The sequence below is a fragment of the Cydia amplana genome, chromosome 12 (assembly GCF_948474715.1).
Source record: "Cydia amplana chromosome 12, ilCydAmpl1.1, whole genome shotgun sequence".
In the NCBI taxonomy this organism is placed as follows: Eukaryota; Metazoa; Arthropoda; class Insecta; order Lepidoptera; family Tortricidae; genus Cydia; species Cydia amplana.
The window spans coordinates 14,008,291-14,018,661 of NC_086080.1; the positions used below are offsets into that span (position 1 = coordinate 14,008,291).

General features: G+C 39.4%; 1 protein-coding gene across 1 annotated transcript; it reads right to left on the reverse strand.

The window, feature by feature from the left end:
* Positions 1-1,604: 1,604 nt before the first annotated feature.
* On the reverse strand, positions 1,605-7,429 carry LOC134652754 (E3 ubiquitin-protein ligase RNF25). The gene is made up of 7 exons (XM_063507916.1): positions 7,204-7,429; positions 6,816-7,122; positions 5,719-5,937; positions 5,277-5,393; positions 4,921-5,040; positions 2,978-3,101; positions 1,605-1,765 (listed from the first exon to the last, which is right to left on the reverse strand). Exons 1-7 carry the CDS (start codon positions 7,224-7,226, stop codon positions 1,605-1,607), a joined length of 1,071 nt encoding a protein of 356 aa, XP_063363986.1. The 5' UTR covers positions 7,227-7,429.
* Positions 7,430-10,371: the final 2,942 nt, after the last annotated feature.

The following is a 10,371-nucleotide window of genomic DNA, read 5'->3' on the forward strand; positions in this document are numbered from 1 at the left end:
AAATTGAATCTTACTTCGTATTGCTAAAGAACTGCTTGAATATAAGCTCCTTACAGAACTTGAAATAAAAAAAATGTGCGTTGTTTTATATTTTAGTTCATTTCTACATTAAACGAACACGTTTCATAAGATTTTTTATGCGCTTTAACCCTTTGACCGCCAAAGACATCAACTGACGCGCGCGGATATAGCCCAATATCGACCTTCGTGCATTCCGACAAGGTTCACTTCACGATGACGCGCCGCGCACGATAGGCGTGACGTTCAAAAAGTTAAAGGCTGTTTTCCTTTAGGACCCCGACCTTGAGACATGGAAAGGTATCGAGTAAGGTGTTTGCTAAGAGGCATTTTTGTAAAATCGAGATTTTTTTTCCAAATAACTCATGATTGGGGAGAATTATTGAGGGTCTAACCAAGATTTCAAACAAACAAGTGAGGTGACTTCATACAATACAATATTAGCCGTCCAACGAAAAGTAATAATGTATCGGGATAACAGATGCTATGAATAGTCACGAGACTATTTAAGTACATACTTTATTTAAGTATCGATTGCCGTTTTCTATCAACAATTGTCATCTTGGCTAGGTCTCCAGGCTACCCTACTGGACTTGTAGTAGGTATGTCAAATATCTATAGCTAAAATAATGACTTACAATGCTTTGCTCGAAAGGGATATTGGTCCAAATATGATAATAGCAGGGTTAACACTAAACATATAACAATAAAAACATTTACACATATACGTGGGTAACAATAATACATCAGTCTCAATAGGTACGTGGGCCGACTTTTGAAATCGGTGTGAGGAAAATGGGACCCTGTATTGGAAATTGGCACTGATATTTTTAACTTCAATACGAAAGTAACACTCAATTTGGCAAATGTAGCACCTAACAGGAGTCTCGAGTCTACGCTCTCAGTCCGAATTATGTACATTTCAGTCTCACTCTTATGTTCATTTATTAAAACACCCGGAAACACTAGATTTAAAACATGTGTATGTTTAATTTTACATAAAATGACTAAGCTTTTCAATAGTTTGTTTAGAACTTTGTTTTTTATGTACTGATAATTATGGTTAATGATTTTGTAAAAAATAATTGTACCTGATCGATGAACACTATGTGATTTGCTTACTGTGCTATCAAAATACAACCGTAATTCGTTGGTAACAAGGTTCAAATTGACATAAATCTGTGGATCACCCGTTCTATTGAAAGAGCACTCTAAACCTTTGACCGCAAAGGCTTTATTCTGCTGACTACACTGAACGTGATGCAAATTAAACATTAACGTTTTAAAAATAAAGTCGAAAATTAATTTACAAACACAACCACGGGGAGCGCTTATATCACAGCCAAAATGTTCGAACTCTTCAATAATACAATTAGAACTGTCATTTCTATGGTCGTTAAGATGAGTAATACTATTTGAAGCATCGTTCGATATGTTAGCTGCGCAAAGGAAATTATTCACGTCGGAGGTAATAAGGTACCATTTACAGAAATCATATTTCGATTCGCGACCGGGCGCACAGATAGAGCTCACAGAGTACCAAATATTTACGCTCCACGGGTCACACGGACAAAGGAAAGCAAATCTTACCGGGTAACAGATAAGGTGCGTTTTGTGTCGGCGGGGTCGGGCGGGGTGGTGCGGTAGCTAGGCGGCGGCGGGGGTGGGGCGGCGCGGGGGGCGGGGCGGCGGAGGTCACCGCGCGCCGCGCCCGCGCCGGCCCGGCTTGCCGCGACGGTTGAAGCCCCTACAACAACGCATCGTTATATACCACAGCCACTGACAATCCAACCTCTAGACTGAGCTTAGGCCAATTCTTTCATGAAACCGATGCTGCCAAAAATACGGGGGTGCGGGGGGACGAGGTGAGCGAATCCCGTGCCGTGATCGGTCCGTTCAAAGACACGGACCAATCACGGCACGGGATTGACTCGAAGATGGAGTAACGCTACCGTATGTGTGGCAGAGGGGGTAGCGCGACTATGCTATGTCTAGAGGTTGGATTGTCTGTGACCACAGCACTGCTATGTACAAAAAACCGCCAAGTGCGAGTCGGACTCACGTTCCAAAGGTTCCGTACATTAAGTCCGACTGACGCTTGAGTGCACATTTCTATTAGGTTTTGCTGTCCTCTATACGTAAGGGCGCCTGTACACGGTGCCGCCGAGCCCGTGCGGCGGCGGTGCGGTATCGGCGCGGAGGCGGCACCGTGTACACGCGCCCTAAAGAACTATTTTGTGTATTTTTTTCAACATTTTAGACCCAGTAGTTTCGGAGATAAAAGGGGGAGAATGGTCGGGCAGACAGACAGACAAACGCACGAGTGATCCTATAAGCCTATAAGGGTTCCGTTTTTCCTTTTGATTTTCGGAACCCTAAAAATAATTTATGATGTCCTATCCTAAACATTATGGGCCAAATAATGAAATGGCGGCGTTTCATGGTAAGGTATGTCTAGGAATTTTCATCATCTGCCGGCTTTTAGGATCGGCCAATGACATATAAAATTGACATATAAAATAAGACACATTAAATTCCCCTCCACTGAGTCGCAATGATAATAATGATTGCAAATCTTACCTGCATACTTACCATGATTTCGGGTTTCAAATCCCTACCCATCGAATGCCGGAACCCTTAAAGCTCGGGAACCCGTGTTCCGGGTTCCGGCATTCGATCGTCCCGTTGTCATCCGATCATATGCTACTCTCGTATGATACATTTTAGACTGGTTCTATAGCGTTCGACTTGCCGGCACTCAGTAACCGTAAAGACCACACAGAATTCCTAGATGTTTCCCCATTAGTTTATTTTGAACCTTATTGCAATCTCCATAGAGTAGTAATTCAATAACCGGTTTTAACGGCCAAGGCATTTTTTTGCAGGTAAGTAGCAAGTGCGGTTTTACTTAACAATAGACAAAGGATTAGCCCTCGGGGTCTATTAGAAAGCTACAAACTATACCTGTACGGCGGGCGGCAGGTCGGCCCGGAGTGCGACGAGTTCCCGTGTCCGTTATGCGCGGCGCCCGGCGACTCGGGCTTCGTGTCCGGTGCGGCGCTCGCCGAACCGTTGCTGGCCTCCTGACAACGGCAGTTTGACATCAATACATCATTAATATTTTAATTAGATAGGGCTTTAATTAGATAGTTATTCGTCAACTCTAAGTGCACTTTTAGTTTGTTATTATTGTAACTTCAATTTCATTTCAACTTTGAAATCTATTTAGTTTAGTACTACTTATATAAGTTATATGGTTAATATATATTCTAATTAAGGAAACTGTAGGTCTATAAGTCTGATAACCCTTCATTGTAATAATGTATTACTATAAGAGACTGTTTGTTTCTAAATAAAGAAAATTAAAAAAAAAAAATTAAAATATTCAAACGTCATTAACTGATATCTGGTCACTCACATGGCCTGTGGTGGCTGCTTTGCATGATTATGATTTAATTTAAAGCAGAGGTTCGCTAACATTTTTAGATTCTTTCTTTAGGTGCACTTGTAATAGGTATAATGAATCACTTAATGATATAGATATTTTTGTTCATAGTTTGTCCGTTTTCAAGAACAAAGTTCGGCATATTTTTTTGTTTTCAAGTAATTGATACTTAAATTGTTTCTAGCAATATTTTGCATTGTTTTGTATGTTTTGTTACTTTATTTGCGTGTACAATTACACGTACACAATTAAACGGGTAATTTATAATTAAGTAACCTATAATTTATTGTAATAGTCTACTTAATAACGTATGAAACTTTAGGCCTATTTTTAGTCATTTTTGTAAGACTTATTTTTAAAAGGCTGTTTGTTTTCTAAATAAAAAAGAAATAAAAAAATAGTGTTCCGTACAAAACTTTGTTCACAGAACACTTATGGGATCACTTCGGTCTTGAAAATCTGTTATTGACCTAAGGAACATAGGGGTCTTGGTTTTCTTTGGCTCTTTTCACGGGCCGGTTTAGCAAGCTCGCAGGCTGGGTGACTGATTGATCTAAAGTGCCTAAACATGCAATCATACAAACGTAGACATTTATGGTAATAGAGTATTTTACTGTATATAAAATAAATTATTTCACACCATGCATGAAATAAAGCATCAGATAATTACTAGAAAAACATAGATAGCAGTTATTTTTAAATACAACTTCTATTCAATAAATCGGATAGAAATATAAAAAGCGGCCAAGTGCGAGTCGGACTCGCCCATGAAGGGTTCCGTATTTAGGCGATTTATGACGAATTAAAAAAAAACTACTTACTAGATCTCGTTCAAACCAATTTTCGGTGGAAGTTTACATGGTAATGTACATCATATATTTTTTTTAGTTTTATCATTCTCTTATTTTAGAAGTTACTGGGGGGAGGACACACATTTTACCACTTTGGAAGTGTCTCTCGCGCAAACTATTCAGTTTAGAAAAAAATGATATTAGAAACCTCAATATCATTTTTGAAGACCTATCCATAAATACCACACACGTATGGGTTTGATGAAAAAAAATTTTTTGAGTTTCAGTTCGAAGTATGGGGAACCCCAAAAATTTATTGTTTTTTTTCTATTTTTGTCTGAAAATCTTAATGCGGTTCACAGAATACATCTACTTACCAAGTTTCAACAGTATAGTTCTTATAGTTTCGGAGAAAAGTGGCTGTGACATACGGACGGACAGACAGACGGACAGACGGACAGACAGACAGACAGACAGACATGACGAATCTATAAGGGTTCCGTTTTTTGCCATTTGGCTACGGAACCCTAAAAAGTAGGTGAGTTGACCGTGACGTCACTGTGTTATGTTTCATATAAATTCCATGTTAGCAAATCGTTTTGACAGTTCTAAAAAAGCTGATTTGACGAGTAGGAGAATACTCTGTAATAAGGATATGGGACGTACACTGTCGCTGTTGGTGGGGCTGGTGATGGTGAGGGGCGGCGGGCCGTCCGGGCCGTCGCCCACGACGCCTCCCTTGGCGGTCTGCGCGGCTAGCAACGCCGCCATTTTTAATTGCAGCGCCTGTCACAAGAACCAAGTTTTTTTTACAAAAACTATAGCTACTATAGCTGGTCAACCAAATCTTGTCAGTAAAAAAAATCGCGAAATTCAAATTTTCTATGGGACAATATGCCTTCGCGCCTACATTTTTCAAATTTGCCGCCTTTTTCTACTGTCAAGATCTGGTTGACCAAGTATATATACATTTTTTATACAAATAATCAAGCATACAGGTACCTAATAGGTAGGAAACGTACCTTTAATTCAGCAGTGAGGCAGAATGGTGGGGCAGTGATAGATTCCACTGGTGCTGGAGCTTTCTTCAGGGTCTCCACATCACAGGACACCGCGCAGCGGCATACTGGGCATGTTTGCTGTCAACATTTTATTTTATTTAAACTTTATGTAACACTCACTGTTAACAGACTGTGAATTTGGACGCAGCTGATCGGAGCGACGCGCGAGCAATATTATATAAGCGCTATTGCTCGCACGAGTGGTGACCGCGAGTCGTCCTATAAGCTCTGTCTATAGGGGTTGGTCTGTGTATGAAACACAACACAAATCAGGTTAAGTATTGTATTTTAATAATATTTGTTATTCAACTGATTGTATAAAATTGGGGACTTGCAGTCTCTGGGTGATAAATGGTAGACCATAACTTGGGAGGTTACTCTTCACAAGGTTCCATAAGGTTACCTGATAAGGTGGGGTCTGCATCTGCTGCCAATTGGGCAGCTTTTCCAGTTCTTCCTGATAATATTTCCGGCCCGCGATGAGGTGGCCGGCCAGGCAGTGGCTGTGGAAGTAGTGGTAGCACTGCGTCTTGATGAATACGTCCCCTTCGATGAAGTCGTACAGGCAGATCACGCACTGCCCGCTCGGGAGGTTGCTCTCCGTTAGGTTCTCACGGATTAGCTGGAATTTGTTGCAAATTAAAAATACAGTACAACCTCAGTAAGCCGGCACTAATGCTGACACAAGAGAGCCAGATTACTGGAAGTTAGAGCAAATCTGCATATTATTTTGATGTGTTTTTTAGGATGTTGTAGAAATAAATTCTACTAATATACTAAATTCAAAGAAAATACTACTGTTGCACCTCAATTTTAGTGCCAGATTACTGAGTATACCGGACCATTGAAGTACCAGAATTATAGAGATTTCACTGTATAAATGTGCATTTGCAACATATTCATTAAAAATATTGAATTATTGAGAAATTACATGGATACATTGCATTGTGATGGATATACCAAGAACTTCTTCTAGGCCAATTCTAGACTATTCAATTTTAGGCCAAAAAAACTGAGTTTCTGGCCATAACTTTTGTGAAAATTAAAATCCTCTAAACGTTTTTCGAGACGTCAAAGATGAACCTAAATATGTAGATTTCGAATATCTAAGATCCTTCACAAACTAGATACGAAAAAAGTGTTTTTTTTAGACCATGTTTAAAAAATCATAAAAAAATAAGCATTCTTTTCGTTCAAAATCCGGTTGACAAATATGGAGATAAAAGATTGAACAACTGATAGCTGTTTGTCTTATAATTCTATGTCTGGTGCAAAAGTAGTTGCTATAGGTACTGAAGTAAATCAGAGTTTCTGTCAACTCAGCTAACACCCATAGATATAGTCAAAGGTTATTAGAAAGACTGATAAATATAAAAATTCGCCAAGCATTATTTCTTACAAAATTAGTCTACTGCTATAAAACTAACTTTTTCAACATGTGCAAGGGTTAACATGAACATACCATTGCATATTAAGATATTTTCAGAAAACTATTTTTACCTCAATAAGCTCAAAGACAACAGGCTGCCCCAGGCAATCAACCAACTTTTCTTTGATTTGTGAATTAATTGTATTCAGCAGAACATCGTCTAGGCCTCGAGGGTTGCGCAGCGTCACCTCGGGGCTGCTGTCGGGGTAATCTGGAGTCAGTTTGACCTCCAGGGTCACACAAACATACTGCTGGTCGGTGTCATCTCCTGTTGATGGATGCACCACTGTTTCAATCGTATGTGGCACGTCATCCACCCTCTTTATAACCACATCATCCATTAAAATAGCCTCCAAAGCTTCCACTTCATCTGTAACCCTGAAATCACATCGAAAAACGCGTAAAATCAATGTTTTCGACCACAAAATTCAGTAACATGATTCTTCAAACATTACACACCTTTCGTCTACGGCGGTCGACATGATGACTGAAATCCAGGGGCCTGGTTCCGAGAAAACTTTTTTACAAGTGCATTCAGTTCAGGCAGGCGCAATGCAGATATTGCAGCTAAACAGCTGGGAACTTTAGAGTGAAATCGGGATAAAAATCAATCATGCTACAATGCCAATAGCGCATATACGTGGGGCGCTAGTATCGAAACATAACGCAGCAAAAATATAAACATTTAAACGGTTACAACAATTAATATCAGGTATTTCTTGTAGTAAAATCGGAATACAAATATATATCATTGTAGTTTTTTTTTATATGTAGAAAACATTTAGTATTATCTAGTCACAAATATCATTGCTCGACAAAGCTGAGGAACTACAATAAGCTTTGTAAACGCTTGACTTTGATTGTTTTGACATTGACAGCTAACTGACAGTTGTTGATTCCGTTCGAAAACCATTATTATTTTATTTATTCGTAGGTAGGAAATTAAAAATAAATTAACATAATCAGAAAGTATTAATACGTGAGTCTGTGGACTCTGTGGGTATAAGTTTCATGTATGTTTAATCGTTTAATCCAGTAAAAATATAGTACCTATAGTGTGTCAAAGGAGTGTCTCATTTCAAACATAGACAGAGAGAATCATACTATCTTTGTCTTACACTAGTACTAGCACCCAAAAGAAAGGATGGATGATGTTTGTTCCTATTTACTGACAAATTGGTTTGACCAACTATAGCTTCCCAGTTTTTTTTTTCCGAATAGGCTGCTCAACGTGGCACACCAGCGCACACCAGGATATAAGATGGTCAAGCAAATCATGTCAGTAAAAAAGGCGCGAAATTAAATATTCTATGGGACGATATCCCTTCGCGCCTACATTTTTAAAATTTGTCGCCTTTTTCTACAGACAAGATCTGCTTCACCATCTATACCTATACTTGGTCAACCAGATCTTGACAGTAGAAAAAGGCAGCAAATTTGAAAAATGTAGGCGCGAAGGGATATTGTCCCATAGAAAATTTGAATTTCGCGCCTTTTTTTACTGACAAGATTTGGTTGACCGGCTTTAAAAAAAATTATATGGCAACTTTTTTCCTATCAAATAAGCTGTCAGTTTCAAGCTGTCATTTAATTTCATAGTAATTTTATTGCCAGGTGCGGTTTTTATTGAAATTCCCGCGTTATCTCAGGCTCAACTTTCATTAAGCTTTGGATTCCTCCGAAAACGGTGCCGTCATATTACGGCCGCTATATAGCGTTGACTGACGTCACTAGAACGTTGTCTATGTAAACAAGATGGCGCGGTTTCCTAGACGGCGTTACGTTACGTTGATTGTCAACGTAACGTAAGATGACGGCCGTCATGACCTTGTCGATAGTTTCGTGAACGTTTTATTAGATAGCGGTGACGCTATTTTGAATAAATGACACGAGATTTGAATAAATGATTCCGTACTACGATTATTTTCCTCTTCTGATGATATTTCATCCTCCAAGTAAATTATAGATGATCAAGCAAATCTTGTCAGTAGGAAAAGGCGCGAAATTCAAATTTTCTATGGGACGTTATCCCATCGCGCCTACATTTTTCAAATTTGCCGCTTTGACCTTTGTATCGACGTTAATACAAAATGCTAAGATAAATTGATTGCCTGAATTCAAGTTACTTAAAGATTCTAAGACCTTATTAAATGAAACATGAGTTTACTATCAACTTGACATGTATACTTGTTTCTTAAAGAACTCTGTTCTGCTTCGCTTATATTATTAGGAGAGAGGTCGGTTGTTCTATGGATAATGCAGTTCATACCTTATTATGGTGATGTGATTGCAGTGTTTCTCTCTGTTCATGAGCTCAATGTGTAGCTGCCAGCTCTAACTTGATCATATGCCACCACCTGTGTAAAAAATAGATTTATGACCATCGGTCACTAAATTATCCCTAACTTGTATCATATTATATAGGGATAGACAACAAGACATTTATATTCATAGTAAGATTCCACATTGTCCCACAGGACTCAAATATACATATATAAGTATGCATGTCTGTCTGTCATTATAGTCACAATTCTCTATGTCTTAGAAAGTAAACCTTTTGCACCAAATAAGGGGTGCGGTGACCTGATCGCAACCAGTCACATCTATATCACAGAAAATAAGCCTTGCACCAGATAAGGGGTGCGGTGACCTGATCGCAACCAGTCACATCTATATCTTGATCTGCTGGCACACCAGATGAGGGGTGTTCAGGGCTCAGTCTAAAACTAGCCGCTAACCATAGTCAGATCCACAGTCATAAAGTATATGTAACCTGATCGCAACCAGATACATCTATATATTGATCAGTTGGCACACCAGATGAGGGGTGTTTAGGGCTCAGTCCAAAACTAGCCGCAAACCATAACCTGATCCACAGTCTTAAAGTACATGTAACCTGATCGCAACCAGATACATCTATATATTGATCAGTTGGCACACCAGATGAGGGGTGTTCAGGGCTCAGTCCAAAACTAGCCGCAAACCATAACCTGATCCACAGTCTTAAAGTACATGTAACCTGATCGCAACCAGATACATTGGCATTAAGTTAGGAGTGTGCTTGTTATGTCCATTATCCCTCATGAAGGGTACGTGCTCTAGTCGCAACTAAGCACCTCAAGCCTATGTGTAAGTATACCATCATTACCATTCGCAAATGGATTATTGGACGCTGGGCGTACCACGATTTATATAAGAAGGCAAGGCTCAAGTCGGCAGACGCATCTCCGACTTGACCTGACACATTCAAGCACACCTCCGCCCATAATTATATTATGCAAAATCTCGACATATACTGAACACTGATAAATTAATAAATATATGGAAACATGGGCATGGGACTACACGTCCTCTTTTAAATACATATACTTAGCTTTGAAACGACGATGCTCTGGCTGTGCGAAGTTGGCATCCAGCATTCGTTAGAACCACTTTATTATCAAACACTTTCTATAGCAAATAAGTTCACAAACAAAATTGAAACTTCATGCGAGCGAAAAATGGAAGTGTGCTTTGCTTACCATAGACAAGTAAAGTTTTGTTAGATGTGTTGCTACATGTAATATATGCATCGCGGAAGTCCGCGACAACCTTGGTGGATGACGGTGTGTTATGACGCCGTGGTAC

Bases quoted from the DNA above. Each gene is read 5' to 3' on its own strand.
- LOC134652754 (XM_063507916.1), bottom strand. From the start codon at position 7,226: ATGTCGACCGCCGTAGACGAAAG. The intron at 5,394-5,718 runs GTAACCTTATGG...AAATGTTGACAG, and splicing joins TGCAGACCCCACCTTATCAG to CAAACATGCCCAGTATGCCG. The intron at 1,766-2,977 runs GTTTGTAGCTTT...GCGTTGTTGTAG, and splicing joins CCGCCCGCCGTACAGGTATA to GGGCTTCAACCGTCGCGGCA.